At 36.6% G+C, this 18,345-nt stretch overlaps 1 protein-coding gene across 1 annotated transcript in view; it reads left to right on the top strand.

Moving 5' to 3' along the window:
* The first annotated feature begins 1,806 nt into the window (after positions 1–1,806).
* Positions 1,807–18,345, top strand: part of LOC125226576 — a 35,054-nt gene continuing 18,515 nt past the window's right edge. The window contains exons 1-5 of the mRNA XM_048130579.1: positions 1,807–2,036; positions 4,396–4,465; positions 6,214–6,358; positions 7,440–7,628; positions 9,527–9,554. Coding sequence (XP_047986536.1) covers positions 1,985–2,036; positions 4,396–4,465; positions 6,214–6,358; positions 7,440–7,628; positions 9,527–9,554 — 484 coding nt within the window. The 5' untranslated portion in view covers positions 1,807–1,984. The remainder of the gene's footprint in view (positions 2,037–4,395; positions 4,466–6,213; positions 6,359–7,439; positions 7,629–9,526; positions 9,555–18,345) is intronic.

The following is an 18,345-nucleotide window of genomic DNA, read 5'->3' as shown; positions in this document are numbered from 1 at the left end:
TTCCACCCATGGTAGTGATTTTTCCCCCTTAATTTTATTTTAGTCATGAGTTTACAATATTTTAGTCATATCAAACAAATTTCGACGATTTCGTAAGCATTTTGGGCGAAAACTTAGCATTCATTAAAGAAAATTGCAGCAAAGGGCCAACTTTCGTGATGGATCACGCGAAAACTATAAGTGCTAGAACCAAAGTGTCAATAAATGATTTGTAGTAAATTTATTAAGGATTACTTCGTTCCTACGCGCTTTTTCTGTATCTTCAACAGTTTTGGCAGAAATCGAGAAAAACCGCATTTTCGTCACTTTAAGGGAGGGTAGAGAGGCGACGCAGAGGGGGGAGGAGTGGGGAGGGTTGATGAAAAATAACTTCGGTCTATAACGTACATATTCCAATTAAAAAAAAATCTTCCATTAATTATGCCGTAATTTTAATTTCCCCGTACTATTTGTTTTAGAAACTACATCTACAGAGCCACCTCGTGGTGAGTAGCAAAACTAAAGAAGCACTGTCACCTCTTGACACACTTTGCTACAAAGCAACTACAAAGTCCGTTGGATGACGGCTGGTCATTGATTGTAATCATCAACAGATGGCGCTGTAACTATTCCAGTAATAATTAAATAATTAAACCACAGACGAATTTTAGAATAAATCATTTTTGAAATAATTATTTAATTGTAAGCAAATTTTATCAACTTAGTTTTATTCATAATATGACCATATTTAACCTAATTGCATAAATTAAAAAAATTATTTCGATATGTGACTGTATTTAGTAAATCGTACCACTTTGTCGCTTACTAAGTTAACATAAAGACGAGATTAAAATAAATTTCTCGTATTTTTATCTGAATCATTTGTCCAAGCAGCAATCGACAAAGTGGGACTGGGACGTTTTATTAAAAGCACATATTTATAATAGGCTTCCATTTTCACCGCGAAAATTACTTCTGATGAGGATGATCAAAATGTTAAGATCTACGGTTTAACTCTGACATATTTTTTATGTCTGAATGTTGCGAATACGAATTGTAGAGGAGAACCTCCGGACTCAAAGAAACGCCTAGTCCTAAAATTTTGCCGCCTTTTTTAATACGATTTTATTAGCTTGATCTATAATGTATGTGTCCATTCCATTAGTATGGATTTAATATATCTCACGATAGTTTTAACAAAATTATTGAAAGGGTTAATTTAATATTTGTTCCAATTAGGTAATAATAACAAGTCTAGTTTCATTTTATTTGTAAAATACAAACCATTTAATTAAATGTTATACTTATTATGGTTTTTTGCAGTTTTTACTTCAATTTTGGAACCCTACTTAAGTATTGAACGATATGGCGGCGTATCATGATATGCCTAGGAATCACATGATCTGCCTAAATGCCACTGGCGGGTTTTACTTGGTTAAATCACGAAATGGCGGCGTTTCATTGAATGCCTAGGAATTTCATGATCTGCTTAAACGTCACTGGGAAAATCGTTAAACGGTGAGTTTTGAACGATATGGCGAATGTTACTAAGCCAAATCATGATTTGGCGCCGTTTCACGATATGCCTAGGAATCTCGTGATCTGGCGGATTCTTCGTTCGGCCGCCGACATATGCAACGGAATCTTTTAACTTCATTTTCATATTAGATTTGGTTGACCGTTTATACATTGGACTAGACCTATACGTATCGTGTTTATAATTGGTTAGCGGAAATTAAACAATTGTACATGGTAACACTAGTCAACGTTCCGTTTCACTGTAATCATAATGCACTGTTGCACTGAAGCGGACGTCAAGTTTCTTGAGTCAAATGAAAACGAAAATGTACAGTGGGCAGTGACTTGCTTACCAGTGACAGTTGTTTATCAATCAATAGCGATACGCAATAACTTCAAAAACTAAGTGAAATTGTTGGGTGTCTGTTAGTCTTTTCGTCGCGGAGGAAGATTGCGGACAAAGTGAGATAAATTACGCAAAGTAAAAATGACAAACGCGCTAGCGCTTTGTCTACTCGTCACACTCTTGTGTTGTTCAAGTAAGTTGGGTATTAGTTTTTAATGTTTATTTGCCCTTGTAATTTAATTATTTCTAGTTCATAATCGTTTTACTAATGAAGCATGCAATGCTACGAAATTGAGTTCTCATTTTCGTTGCGAAAATTGTGGGTAGGCGGCAACAACTGGCCACATCACTGAATAAAACATGTGTCCCTTGAACAAACAATAATATTTTCACAATATGTAGTTATTTTTATAAAAGAGAAATATTATATTTTCTCATTATTATCACTACTACTACTTTTACTAGTTTGTATACAGAAGAATATAAAGAAACCATTACTATAATTAACTAATGGATAATGGCTGTTATAATAATCAGCACTATTAACAATACACAAATCTGATGCTGGAGTGGTTTTAAGCACAGGTTAAAGATTATATATGTAGTAATTGTCTGAGACATATTGGAAAATAAAATACAAATATTTTACACTATACAACGTGTAACGCCAGTAACTGAATTGTATTGCAAATTATTTAATCAAGTTGTTTATTGGCAACTTGGATAGAAGCTTCTATTATTGCAACTGGAGATAAAACTAATGTGATCCTCTCATTATGGCACCTTGTGTATATACATTAACACATCTTTGGTTAGATGGTTCTAGAACTCTTTACATAAAAGTTAATAGACTAATAGACAAATTATGCCTAGATAAATTATTCTTAAGACTCTTTACTCTTCAGAGGTATCTAATTTAAACATATTGTTTTTGAAATATGAAAATATATAGGTCAAGAGGTTATCTGAACTCAATATAAACAAGAGATAAAAGTGTTGTATTGTGCCATTTATATTTTATTAGCAGTGCAAAGTTAGTCCTATGATCACAAACTTTAAACTACTATGAGCCTCCTATTTATCCAGGCTTACTTATTCTTTCAAATACCAACACTTCAAATTTCTTAAAAACTATTTTTTATCATAAAACTGATTGGCAATAGTCAGCCTATTTGACCTGATGGAAATGAAGACAGTTCCCAAGATAGAGGTCACCGGTTCAGTAATAGCCTATTAAATCTTGCTGTAGTAGTTGGTGGGATGTATAGGTATTTTTTCTTGTACCTAAATGTAGCCACAGCTTAGGGATCATGACACTAATAAGTTTAATGAGATCTAATACCTAAGTATGGTACCTTGTAATGCATTAGAAATAGTGATAGGCATGAAGGAATACCTATCCATACTAATATTATAAATGGGAAAGTGTGTGTGTCTGTTTGTTTGTCCGTCTTTCAGCACATTACGTGATTTTTTAAATGGAGATAGTTGAAGGGATGGAGAGAGACATAGGCTACTTTTTGTCTCTTTCTAACGTGAGCGAAGCCGTAGGAAAAGCTATATTACTATAAATAACAGCAGTCCCACAAACATGATAAAGTGGTAATGTGAAATTTGAACCTTATTCTAGCTATTTTCGTATTATTAGACAAAGCAGTAGCAGCAATAAGTGAATCATTCATTACTGATGGCGAGTATAGTGTTACTCATTGTGTTACCATCTCATTGTCACATTAGGTCATTATATCTTTTGTGAGGTAATCATAATCAAGTTCCAACTATATGGTTATTTAATGTACCAATTTTTCTTGTGTTTTAGTTATTATTTCTAATACAATTGCCACTAAACAAGACTCCTGTACCAGGCCACAAAAATATATGAAACCCAATACTTTGGTTTTTTTTTTCAAATTACTATGGTTTTTTTTTACTTGGGTTTAGTTGCATATTACTTATTAGGCAAATCAACTCGACTCACTGATATTTATGTCTGATTTGAAATTTGTTCTTTAAAAACTGTGCAGAATATTAAGTCTGCTGCTGTGGTCTTTAGTCATGCATAGCTATAGTGCCAAGAACTCAACTATCAGGTTGTCCATCAGTTATTTAGCATTGTCGCACAGGATATTATCCAACTGATAATCAGTAGGCCCCTGAAGTGTATTTTTTATATAATACATGAGACCGTGTGGTGACGGGTTAAGAATTTCGCCACCCCCTTTCTTCCTGTGGGTCTCGTAGAAGGCGACTGTGGGATGTGTGGTAAATTGTGGCGTAGGCGAGAGGCTGGCAACCTATCACTGTAATGTCACAGTTTCGTTTTCTTTCAACCCCTTATTTGCCAAGAGTGGCACTGTAACTTTAGCAGTTTCATGTGCTCTGCCTACCCCTTTATGGGAAACAGGCGTGATTGTATGTATGTATGTAATACATGAGAAACAAATTTGATATTGTTTGAATTAAATTTTAAAGTAGGTATCTTCTATTTAAAATAGTGTAATAAAAGGATCTTCTATCGTTAGTAGTTTCAAAGTAATTTACTTTGTCCACAGATTTATCATCAGCTCGGCAGATACCAAAAGAATGCTCTAAAGGACCAGAAGTATGGTGTCAAAGCTTGAAGTAAGTAACAGAACTACCTACTTAAACATAATATATAATGGCCTATTGACAGCATGTTTTATTGTTTTGCGAAATGATAATAACTAAACATTTATTTAGTGTCTAGTACACAAAAACCTGACAGGACCATGTCAAATACGCATCTCTAAACAGAAAACGTACTTTTTCTACTTGTCGACTGTAATCTGTCAATTAGGCCACCATAGACTAAACTATAAGTGCTAACTTTTCAGTGTTGGATACTCTATGGCAGTTCCAACTCAATTATAATAAGCTCATTATAGTTGACTTTAGTTAACTGTAATAATTTCAAAAATAGAACTTCATACAATTTCTATACTAATTTGCGATACCTGGCAAATTTTCCTGCATCTGAAACACTTTTTTTTTATCTGTCGCGTTATCAGCTAATCAGAGACGGTTATTACAAACAATTGGTTGCTAGGTAATTCGATGTTGATACAACGGTGAACGACTCTTTTAACATTAATTTTAACTTGCATGAATGATGATATTTCCGTCCATTGATGATGAAGATGATGACTCGTAGAAAAAGTATTGTATACAATAGTGATATAATTAAGTTTTTACTCTCGTACCGTACTATACACTCCATGAAAAGCTTTGATATAATATCACGAAGATTGTTTTACATTACATCTCGTGCGAGCGAGGCCGGATAGGGATACAAGGCCGGGAACCGTATATTAGGCCAGTACTCAAACACAATGAAATAAATGAAAAGCAATATTTTTTGTATTATATCAATGAAATCACGATCACGATTTTTGACAATATTTCATTGCATGTATAAAATACTATTACGTAAAAAAAATGTGAACTGATGAAGTCAGTTTCAGGAACCATTACAATATGGAGAAAGTAAACAGGATTGTAATAGTTTGCTACGTAGGTAATAGGTATAATAAACAAAGAACACATTTGTTTTCCGATGTTATTGAGTTTAATCAATTTACAAGCTGTGATTCAGCATGAGTCAGAATAAACGTTGTTCATCGCACAGACCACTTCCTGTGAGTCCCCTTGGTTACAAACGATAACACCTTCGTTGTTGACAGCTACTCCTTATAGCTTTTGTAGTGAGAATAAAGTATCTAAAACGAAGGGAAAACGATTATGGTGTTAAAAATTAAGCAATACCTTAAATAGTAACATATCAATTTGTACAACATCTATAATAATAAAATTGTGAGTCTGTTTAGTAAAACGTCCCACTTTGTCAATAAGATACAAGCAGATCTCGTTATAATAGCAATCAATAAAGTGGGACGTTTTATTAAATACACTCACAATTATTGCACAGCACTATCTTATACTATTTGACAGACTGAGTATGTAGGCACGGATGTTCTGTATTTCTAAAGAGTATTACCATTCTTTTTTTTTTTCATAATAAAAATATCTACTAACGTTATACAAAAACAGGTGGGCAAACAAGCGCACATGAAATGCGATTCGAAATGTGATACAATTCTTTTGTATCGCATTTCATTGTAACGTGTGTACTTACCTACTCCAATTTGCAAATTTTAAGTAAACCCTGTATCTTTATAAATATTCATTCCCTGCCTTATATTCAAGTACCTACGCTCGCATTACATAAATTGTCATCCAACTCAGCGATTAAGTGTGACCACCAACTAAATTAATCGTAGAAACCTAAAGCCCTGGGTCAAAAATGTTATTCCCTATCAAGATTATAAGTGAATTAATTGTTCTGTTACCAGGCAGGCGGCTGACTGCGGTGCCGTAGGCCACTGCATCTCCAGCGTGTGGGCGCATGAACAGCAGCCGATCAGGAAGAACGATGTCGCCATCAAGTTCGCGTCGCTCTTCAAAGAGCTCAAGGACATCAGTGAACTTATCAATGAGGTATGTTAAAATGTGTGCTCCAGATCAAGCGTTTGACTGAAGCGTTGTGCGGCAGTGCATCAACAACGTGTGGGGTCACAAGCAGTTGATTAGGAAGAACGACGTCGTCGTCATAGTTCATATCGCTCTTTAAAGAGCTCAAGGAACTTATCAATGACGTACCTACGTAAAAATGAGTGGTCGCTGTCAATCGGCGAACTGATGCGCCGCTGGCAATGATTCTTCGTATGGTCGCATGGGCAGTAGGAGATCAGGAAGAATGACTTCCACGTCAAGTTCATGGCAACGATAGCTATTGTGAGTTACTTTAGTGATACTTTTATATCAAGCTGATTTCTATAGGTACCCAGTGCGCGAATTATCTGGTAAGATCAATCTCAATCATGCTGTAAAACATAATAAATGGATCAAGGACTTAGAAATAATAATTATATGTTTATGTTTTCATAATTAATATTAGTTAGATTTTTCTTTTAGATTTTTATATACTTTGCGTGCAAATAATGATTTTAGTCCTATTAGCAATAGCTACTAAAATTGCGCCACCTGGCAGCCAGAGGGTAGCTGGAGACCAATAAACAGCATCAAATAGGGACAGCTTAATGTGTGGAATATATCCTGAAAGATTTGCAATGTATTAAGCTACTTAGAATGACATATTACTTAGTGTTTATGTTTACAAGTATTGCTTTGTTCAGTTTGTTCTATTACATATACATCGTAGCTAAATACCGGGCAAAATATTACTTGTACTACTTGTAGAACTAAAAATGTTGGTTGGATTGAATACGAAGTACATTAATTACAGCACTACATAAACATGTTAATAATCACCGTTTCCTTTGTTATGAGCTCTGAGCGATAAACAAATCTAACATCACCCGTTTTACAATAATTATGTTCGCATAATATCAGATCGTATTTAACAATCATCATTTAGTTTTAATTAATTATGTTTGTGCAATTAAAAAAACTTCTCGTCGTTTATGAACTAGTTTGAAGATAACATTCATTCAAATATATAGTTTAAAGATTCCCTTGCTCGAATCATGTCCATTCTAAATCAAGGTCCTTTCCTTAGGAGTACCTAGGTCTTCGCGTGAAGGCGGCCTGCCGCAGCCTGCCGCCGGCCGCGGCCCGGCTCTGCAAGCAGAACACGGCCGGCTTCGACACCTACCTCAGCCATGTGCTCGGCTCCAAGACCTCGCCTGAAACCATCTGCCGCGTTGTCGGCATGTGCAACAACGACAAGCTGGACAATATCCTTCAAGTGAGTTAGTGCTTGTAATAGACTACACATACACCGCATTATAAAGCGTTTACTAAAAGTGTACACCCGGTTTAAAAGTAGCGGTTTTTTGAGCGAAAACGAAATTTAAAGGTTTGTCCGCAAATACATGATAACGGTTAAAAATTTAACTGTATCCGCGCCCTGCACTTATCACTCAGAGGTGAGATGGCTTTCGAGAGGAAGGGCCGGTTTTGACACGCGTTATAGAGCTTAAATCATAACTATTAATGTTTTTACAATATTGTTGCTGATTATGTTACGATATTGAAAGTAGCATGTCTTGCCGGTATCTTTGACCACTTAAATGTTATGATCGCAAGTCTGCAAACAAAGGGACGAAAACATAATTACAGAAAAAGATAAACTTAACGGATTTCTAGCAAAAATTGAGTTGTGGACAACAAATTTACACAGCATGAAGTTTACGTATTACATACATGCGTATGCACTATGCAGTTTGATTATTTCCCTTGCATGGCTAAAATCATTCAAGAAATAACATCAGATATGGTGGAGCGCTTGCAAAGTTTAAAAAACTAACTCCAAGGTTATTTCTCAACTGAAACATTGATTGGTGATGGAAAGTTGGATTTAGAATATTTTTTTTTTAATATTAAGTCCGTTGAGCTGGCCGATCTCAACGCCGCGGTGAAAGAAGCACCATTTCAATTGATGCGTTCTAGGTTAAAAGAATGGCTGAATATCCACATTTAATAAAAGAAGCCCTTAAAGTTTTGATCCCATTTGCTACTTCATATTTATGCGAGCTGACGTTTTCAACAAATAAACACAATTTATTTATATATCATAAAATGAGTTGTTTTAAGGTCAACCTTTTAATTTTCAAGAATTTGACTTTTTTTAGTTAAAAAAAAATTAACCAGCCTGTCATAAGTTTATCTTAAAGCTGAACTTCGCGACCCCCCTGGATAAAGGCCGCGACCCCCTGGGGGTCGCGACCCACACTTTGAAAAACACTGCTTTAACGAAATGGTCAAACACTTACATATGTATACCCTACCTATACTCACCGTTAAACATTGAACTACTGCGACAAGCCTTAGCTAGTTACTAAATGCTGTTAATTACCTATCCAAAGGTGAGCACTTGAGCAGACATATTAAATGCGTATTGCCGTCGATATTTACTAATGTTCAGTTAAATGTCATATCCAATAATATTTTCCTGCTGATGAGAATAATTATATTTAATATCGCATGTTTTCATGTACCTACCTACAGTAAGCAACTTTATTGAGTTCAACAACTCACTATATTAGATATGAGTATTATCAGTAAACTGTAATTCATTAATTATAATTATGTGCTATTCAAATACCTAATTGTGATTTAATAGCAATTTTATGAACAATTGTTTTATCGATAGGTACTAATTTACGTAGATAGGTGTTTAATGAATAAAAAAAACTTTATTGCACGTAAAATATAAGTACCTACAAATGATGGATTGAATGCCATATTGCCGCTCGCCATCGACAGGGCGCTCATCCACACACCTTGCAACCTAACTGGTCGCGCACCGTGCGGTTTCAGAGGAATTTCCTCCCGCGAACGCTCCGGCTGTGGAATGAGCTCCCTGCCGAGGTATTCCTGATGAACTACAGTATGGGCTTCTTCAAAAAAGAAGTGTACAAGTTTGTAATGGGTCGGCAACGCGCATGTGACACCCCTTAAGTTGCGGCGTCCATAGGTTGCGGTGACCGCTTTCCATCAGGCGGGCCGTATACCTGTTTGCCACCGAAGTGGTATAAAAAAATACGTGACGAGATTTGAATATTTTTTTAAATAACTACATTCACAAAACAATCGAAACGTTGTTTTTTACGAAAATGTTAATATTTGCCATTGTTTCCACAGAAAAAGGCCGAGCCGAAGCCAGACAAAGGTGAGTGTAAAACCGCGTTATTGTTTCATCGAGCTATTGGCAAGTCGTTGTGAAGCGATCCACGCCTTCCGTTTTAATAATATTTAAGAATGCGTCGGTCACGCTAAAACGTACCGTGTCGGCTTGTTTCAAACGTGAAATTGGATTGTAAACTTGTTAAGTAAGTGAAACATGATTGTTGTGGATTACAATCAATCATATCAATGTAATTTCAGATGGTTCCCAAGCCTCTTCGTGTCCATTTCACAAAACAATGAAATTATAATTAAGTATAGACATTGCAATATCTACAACAAGAATTTACCTACCTATTAGTTATACCTGTGGCCCGTTTCGAAAGGTTTTACAAGTGTGTTTCCATGACAACCCATACGATTTGACAGTTCGCGCACTTGTAATACAAGGCTTGTACCTTTCGAGAAACGGGCCCCTGATATTCGCTTTTATAACCTTTTCTCTACGTAAAAGAAACCATTCAAATAAACCTTGTCGCTTAAGACCCCTTACTCCTTAGAGCGCTCATCAATTTCACGAAACGGCCATCGATAGATGGCGTTGGCGCTCGGTACGCGAGCACCGGCAACTCAACGCGGGTTTCAACGCAGACACAAATAATCTTGATAGTTTTGAATTAAATTGCTAATAACATAATTTTCAATTTTATATGGGGACTCTTTATTTAATTTGATTTGAGTATATGAATGTAGTAAAAGTATAGTATTAGTCTACATGTACATATATAAATTCAGGTTTCCTAATTGATTGATTCAACAACCAACACCGCTGAGCCGAAACTACGAAAGCTAGAAAGTCGAAATTTGTATAGATTGCATTAACAAAATTTTGAAGAGATAAGAATCGATTATGAAAATTTACACCCCTAGTAGAGGGAAAAAGGGGGTGAAAGTTTGTAGCGGGATCAATTTGTTTTTTTTTTATTAGGAAAATTTTAGTTAGGAACTTGAAATAAGAGAATAGTTTAATAGTGATTTCTGTTTTTTAGGGTTCCGTAGTCAACTAGGAACTCTTATAGTTTCGCCATGTCTGTCTGTCCATCCGTCCGTCCGTCCGTCCGTCCGTCCGTCCGTCCGCGGATAATCTCAGTAACCGTAAGCACTAGAAAGCTGAAATTTAGTAACAATATGTATATCAATCACGTCAACAAAGTGCAAAAATGAAAAATGGAAAAAAAATGTTTTATTAGTGTAAAGTGTAAAGTGGGGGCTGATTTTTTTTTCATTCCAACCCCAACGTGTGATATATTTTTGGATAGGTATTTAAAAATGAATAAGGGTTTACTAAGATCGTTTTTTGATAATATTAATATTTTCGGAAATTATCACAGTTATAGTGACTTTCATATTTTTATAAGAACAGCATGCACTTACGTCGAGAACAGTGACATTTGGTGCATTGGAACTGCTCATGATGTGTCACTTTTTAACCGTCGCCTCGGTTCTCAATTCGTCTGTATGTTTATTTATTTTTTTCATTTTTTTATGTTTGTTCCTCGATATCTCCGTTGTTACTGGACCGATTAAAAAAAAATATTGAATGTATATGAATACAGATTGGTCCCATTTTTCTCAGAACCCAGTTCTGATGATGGGATCCTGGAGTAATCGAGGGAACTCCTCGAATCTGAAAGGCATACGTATGGTGATTTTTGTGTTTTTAAAGGAACAGCATGCATTTAGGTACGGAACAGTGACATTTGGTGCAGTGGAACTGCTGATGATGGCCAGAACGGAACTTCTCAAATCTGAACGGCACGCTTATAGTGACTTTGGTATTTTTATAAGAACAGCATGCACTTTCGTCCAGAACAGTGACATTGTTGGGACACATGATACTCATTCCCAAGCATCCTTTTTAACTTTAAGGCATTTTTTTCTCCAAAACCTTGGTTTTAAAGAAAAAAACGTTGATATTAACGCTTTTATCTGTAAGTACTGAAGGTAGTTTACCTCGCTTACATACTGCATCCCACACCTGGGCCGATGGTGAGCTCTGGAACCTAGGCACATTTTTCTAGTTGCCCGGAACGTTATCTATCCTCGGTACCCATAATAGTTTATTTTGGACACGTGGCGTCTGTTTTATCACATACAGATTCTGCTTATAAAAAATAACTCGTCACCTGCGTGCCGAGCAAGTATTTTGTTGGCACTTTACCTCTTTGTTTTTCTTAGACACTTCGGAAATTTCATGAACTTTGTGCTTGTATTTTATTAAAAGGAATACTCTTCAGTTTAAATAAGAATTTGATGGCCTGTGATCCCTATATCTTTAGAACTGAGGTAAAATGTGAGTATTCGGACTTATTGGACACGGTGTACATGTACGTTCTAAAAGTAGCTGATCAAGCATCGTCGGTTTGGAAAGCCTGCGGTAAAATTTTTGCTCATTACTATACATATTCGATTTAAAGGGTTTTGAGATTTAGGAAATAAAACAACGCTTCATTAGATTTAATTTAATAGCATTATGTAATTATAATCTCAATGTAAGTGCAAGCAGTCTTATTTACAATAAACTTAAAAGCGGAAACAAATATATGCAGAAAGAAAAAAGAAGCTGTCAATACTGAATCCCCTAGGGTGGCTATGTATGAATAGCACAGAAAAGTATTAAAATAAAATAAAAACCGGCCAAAAGCGTGTCGGGCCACGCTCAGTGTAGGGTTCCGTAGTTTTCCGTATTTTTCTCAAAAACTAACCTATAAATTTCAAAACAAATTTTCAAAGAAAGTCTTTGTAAAGTTCTACTTTTGTGATTTTTTTCATATTTTTAAACATATGGTTCAAAAGTTATAGCGATTATTTCCGAAAATATGAAAATTATCAAAAATCGATCTTAGTAAAACCTAATTCATTTTTAAATACCTATCTAATAGTGTTGAGTTCCTCACTCGTGAGGCACCTCATTTGTACCACTCATATTGTTAATTTGTCGCAGTACTTCACACGGCTAAAATGTATTGCATCACACTTCAACTCACCGCACCTCATTTTACTCGCTTGTGACAGTCGCAACACAAACACCTCACGCCTCACAAAGCATTCACGTACTTCAAATGTCACAAAAACGTCAAAACTCATCATCCACACGCGCGCCTCGCGGCCCTCAAATACTCGCTCGCAACACAAACACCTCATTCCTCACAGATCATGCACATACTTCAAATGTCACAAAACGTCAAAAACTCATCATCCACTCGCGCGCCTCGCGGCAGACGCGGCCCTCAAACTCCGTCGCGAGAGTCGACACCTCAAATGAAGTGATCAACCACACGTTCAGTTACCGAACTACAGACCTTATGGCCGGGACAAAAGGTCCACCGATAAAATAAAATGTATCGTTTGACTCGTTTGTACCGGAAATCGCTTTGTACCGGAAAGACAGAAGAGGCACTGTGACAACAACACTTCAAAAATCCTTTCAAAGTGAAACAGATAGTTACGTTTACCATAAGAGGGAGTGAGACAGACACACGCGGGCTTCAAATTTGCCTCACCAAAAATACGTTACACATGACTCGAAAGAAAACAATCTTATGCGCCGCAAGTTTTCATACATTTTACGCCTTTTTAGGGTTCCGTACCTCAAAGAGGAAAAACGGAACCCTTATAGGATCACTCGTGTGTCTGTCTGTCCCTCTGTTACAGCCGATTTCTCCGAAACTACTGGACCGATTTACTTGAAATTTGGCACACGTATGTAAACCTGTGGCCCAAAGACGGACATGTAATTTAATTAAATGAAATTTAATCATAGGGGTCACTTTTGGGGGGTAAACTTGAAAATTAAAAATCAAAGTTATTAAAACTATATTGTGTTATATATCAAATGAAAGAGAATTTTATGAGTATTTGAAATAAATTTTTTAAAATTTTTAATTTTGGTATTTTAGAAGTAATTTAAGAAAATAGACAAAAAATGACCATTCCCCCCCCCCTTATCTCCGAAACTACTTAGCGTAAAATTTTCAAAAAAATACACGAGATAGCCCTCTACCTGTAGATTACAGGAAAACCTATTAGAAATCTACAGTCAAGCGTAAGTCGGACTTACGAGAAAAAAACTCAAATTAAGATTTTCACCCACTGACGCTGCAAGCAGTTACTAAACGTCTTAAAATTTTGTAAGCGTGATGGACAGGTAGAAAGAAATTCATTTCTGTCTTATTCTTTTTAGAAATTGTTCAATTTTTTTTTCGTTTGCCAAAATGACTTAAGTTCCTACTAAAAAGGAGGCGCTTAAGACCGTTTGTAAGTGGACTGAGCAAAATTTTGTTCAAATCGGTCCAAAAAAGGTCTCTGTTGACGAAAACATAGAATTTGTGCCAACGACAGCCCAAATCTGAAGTCCAATTTGCTCTATCTCTTATCGTTTCCGAGATATATACGTAAAGTCTTGAAAGTGCGAAAAGTTAACTTTGCCATCACAGTCGTTCAGGCGCTCATGAGTTCTTTGTATGGAAAAGTCGAAAACCGACTCGCACTTGACCAATGTTCATAGAACGTGTTGTGGTTTTTTACGCGGGTCCGCGACTGACGACGTTCGAATGTTTTGTTCGGAAATGTTTGAGGGTGGTTTCTTTGAAACGTTGCCGGCGGCGGGTGATTCGACGGGCGAAGGTCACACGCCGCACGCGACGGTCTGTATTCGTTTTGTACAATAGCAACGGACGGCGGGTGGCGTCTTGATATGGAAAATGACTGACTTCACTAAAGATAATGATGAACTCATTGAGGTAATACTAGAGAGGACACTGCGAGCAAAACGTTTGCGCTACAAACATAAGTCCACTGGACTTATGTTTCTGCCTGCACACAAATAAAATGTAAAAATGCCTTCCTGCGCAACAAGATGCTGTTTAAGCCATACGAGAAAATCGAATAAAACTGACGTGTCACATTTAATCGGTTAGTATACACGCTATGTTAATCGATCTTTATTTAAGTAATTATTTCAATGAAGGGACGCGCTCCTCAAACGCGAAGCTATCGCTGCCATTTTGTTGAACGAAATCATAGATTAATCGCATCATAATCGCACAGACTTGACATGTAGGTAATGAAGTATAGTAATTGTGATTATATTCTGTTTGTAATATATAAAAGAGAAATGTTAAATTTATTTCACGTTATACTTATGAATACTACACAGTTCTAACACGAGTTGTAATCGATATTTTCATACAATAATAACCTATGATTTTTTCAAGGGCAATTAAAGTAGGTATATGAAAAAAATCAATAATGTATTTTTGTTTCACTTAGTAGAACTTAAACATAGCACAATGTATGATAGTGCTAAAATTAAACTACTTACCCCCTTATTCATAATTTAACATAATCACATTTCTATCACACCAATACGCCGAAAAGGGACAAACGAACTTTATCGGCTTGATAACTTTAGTGTGCGTTTATGAATAAGGGGGTTAGGATTTTACAAAAAGTATAAAAAAAGGTCTACACTAAGAGTGTCGCGTCTAGGTGGTCATTGGTCATCTAAGTCATCTTACTCTAATTTTAATTTTAATATACCATATAATAATTATGTACCTAAATCAATTGTGACGTGTAATATGTAACAATATTATAAATAAATGAGTATGAGTATGACACGGTACCTCCCCACGCATGCGCCGCGCGGTGCCGGCCGGAGCACAGACTTTGTTTGGGGTGTAATTTCTAGTATGTTAGTACATAGTAATTCAATGGATGAATTGTACTTCTGTGAACTGTTTTCGATATACTTAATCGAATATATGATGTAAATTTTTCTTTACTACAATGCAAGTGTTTGAGTACCAACCAAGTTAAAAATTTCACTTTCTTTTTGCCGGTTTCATACAAAAATATCGTTTGACTGTCTCTTTTTTTGGGTAATATCAATATTTATATGGAAACGGATTAAGTCGCGTATAATCTTCTTCCTCTAAGAATTACAATGTAAGTATTTTTGCATTCATTTTGATCAGAGCACAACACAACAGTTCAAAAATCAGTCTACCAGAGCTTCTGAGTTCCGTCGCCGACGACGGGTGACCAAGGGTCAGAAAACCCACGCACCCGCGACCGACAGCGTGTGGCACAGCGGCACACGCGGCTCACATCCAAACGCCGCCGGGCGCGTGTGACGGGCCAGAGAAACCAGGGCCTTAGGGCTAGGTGATTATCGCCGCGTCGCAGAGGACGCGCTGAGGGGCGGGGGGGGGGCGGTGCCTACAGCAGTTGTAGTTGTATGCATACCTAGCTCACGCACACAGACGCGTCCGCTGGCGCCGCCAGGGGCGGCTCACTCCGCTATCCTATCGCCGCGCTACAAGTATATCCTGGCGGCCGCGAGCTGTGGCCGCGAGTTCGCGGCCTACTCAGGGGTGGCGCACATTCTCACGGAATGCACGTTCGCACTTTCTATTGTTACTTTACGTCGCGAGGTTTTTTAAGCGATGTCCGCGGGTGGAATGGCTAATAATACTTAATTAAATAGACATATTGAATAAAATAAATACCAAAAGATATTCTTATACAGATCTACTACTGATTAAGTCCCACGGAAAAGTTCAATAAGGCTTGTGATGTTGGAACCTTGAACAAAAATATATAAATACAGCGTATATACCTAGAAAGTACTCAAGACTTGAATATAATAATATAACATTTAATGTGAGTATTAATTCGTTTGGATCCATTGGTAACCCTATCACCGGACGCCGCGCACGTGCGGCTCGTTTCTTTGTAAGAATGTTGTAGGTATTTAAAAAGCCGGCATTTCGGAAACATCAAAGCAGTGGGCCTTCTTTACTTGTGCTATTATATATTCTGTGGCGCCGCGCCGGTGTCCACGTGCGCTCTCTGCAGTGTGCGCTGCCGTTGCCACGAAACGTTTACCTACTCCGTGTAATACTGATAAAAGAAAGTATTGACATGAATTCACACGTTTCGGAAATGACTGTAGGTATTTTAAATATTTTAGCCCAATATGTTTTTTGCCTCTTATTGCCTATTATACAATATATACATACCTACTATGGCAACTCTATCACAGCGCAGAATATGCAGAAGCCACATGGTGGTCTGCGACAGAAACTCAATAGACATTTTTAGAGTTTTTAAAATAAGTACCTAAGTAGGTACGTGAAGTAACATGGTAAATTAAAAAAATATCATTAGATACTTATTGCGAAGGTGTAAACAATTTCCTTCGTTTTGCCACATATCAATAATTACCTATCTATATTAAATTCATTAATCCGTATACATTACATTTTTACAGTACGGTAATACTCACCCCGTTATTCATAAACGTACACTAAGTTATCAAGCCGATAAAGTTCGGTTGTCCCTTTCCGACGTATTGGTGTGATAGAAAGGGACAAACGAACTTTATCGGCTGGATAACTTTAGTGTACGAAATTTTACATAAAACACCTACTTTAAAATAAAATAAAAAATGTTGAATTTGGTTAACATTATAATAAAAGACTTCACGCAAGCTGTGCTAATTAGTTCGCGAATTCGTCGAGAGGTGGCGCTAAACACAATTATGCTCATTAGAGAACCTATACTTCTAGCCTAGCCCAGTCTTTAGACTTATGTGAGTAACGTAAAAGTACCTAATAGTTTTGTAGGTACGGAACCCTCGGTGGGCGAGTCCGACTCGCACTTGGCCGGTTTTTGATCCCAGGATAGTTAACTTGCTCGCAAAAATCGCGCGAAAAATCAGACGATTTCGCGTGAACCACATCTTTTGTCTCTGTCGCATTTGTGAAGTCATGAATAAATGCAGCTGAGATTACACTGGTCAAAAAGAGAAATAAAAAAACAAAGTGTGATGTAAAGCTGCATTTTTGGTATGTTATTTGGGGTCCTTGGGGGCATGTAGGACTATATTTTGCAAGCAAAAAAATGGTGTGCTAACTTCGTAATTTAAAAAAAAAAGTAAAAAAATCAGACATTTTTTGGTTTTTGCCGTTTTATTAAAAAACTATGCATTTTTGGTCAAAAGTTGCTTTGCAATGTTGAAAGCGCATTAAATTCCAAACAGTTTGACATCTTTTTTATCAATGTCTGTCAAATATTTTTTGAGATATGAAGCGTCAAAAAACGAGCATTTTCCCTTTTCTATGAAAATATTCGTTTTGCTGTCAGAGTTATTTTGCTGATATCTGTCTCAAAATAACTCAGGCTATTACATGAATTGTAAAATAAAAATGTAGGAAATTTCACTAGCTTTCATTTAAGACCAAAAGAGTGCCAGTTATTTAAAAAAATAGGATTATATCATAAGTCTAGTATAACTGGATCAGAAATAATCGGTGGATGGTAATGGCCAAATGGGATAGTTTACATATATTTACAGGAGGCGTAGCGGAGAACTAATTATTATTATTTGGGGGCTGTTCAAATATTACTCAGACACATATTTGCGTATAGCAAATCAACATTTATTTAGTAAGTTTTAAGTTTACGGTCAGAAAGACCTCAGGATCGCCGCTTGGCGGAAAAAAATATTTACGAGTAGAAAACCCTCATTAATTGAATCAGATTGTTCCGAAATTGTTCTTGTACGGACTGGTTTTTAAAGCATATCACTGAGGGTCAATAATATCGATGCAATCTCACGAGCGTTGTCGTGGACGTGCTCGAATCATAGTATTCTCCGTTTAACGAAATATCAGTACATATTATGTGTTGTATTGCACGCGCAGGTCTCTCACCGCCGCGCAGATGTAGTCGGACCATAACTCGACAGTATACACGCTTGTACAAAAACT

The sequence above is a fragment of the Leguminivora glycinivorella genome, chromosome 1, assembly GCF_023078275.1.
Source record: "Leguminivora glycinivorella isolate SPB_JAAS2020 chromosome 1, LegGlyc_1.1, whole genome shotgun sequence".
Classification (NCBI taxonomy): Eukaryota; Metazoa; Arthropoda; class Insecta; order Lepidoptera; family Tortricidae; genus Leguminivora; species Leguminivora glycinivorella.
This window is presented reverse-complemented; position numbering and strand designations above follow the sequence as displayed.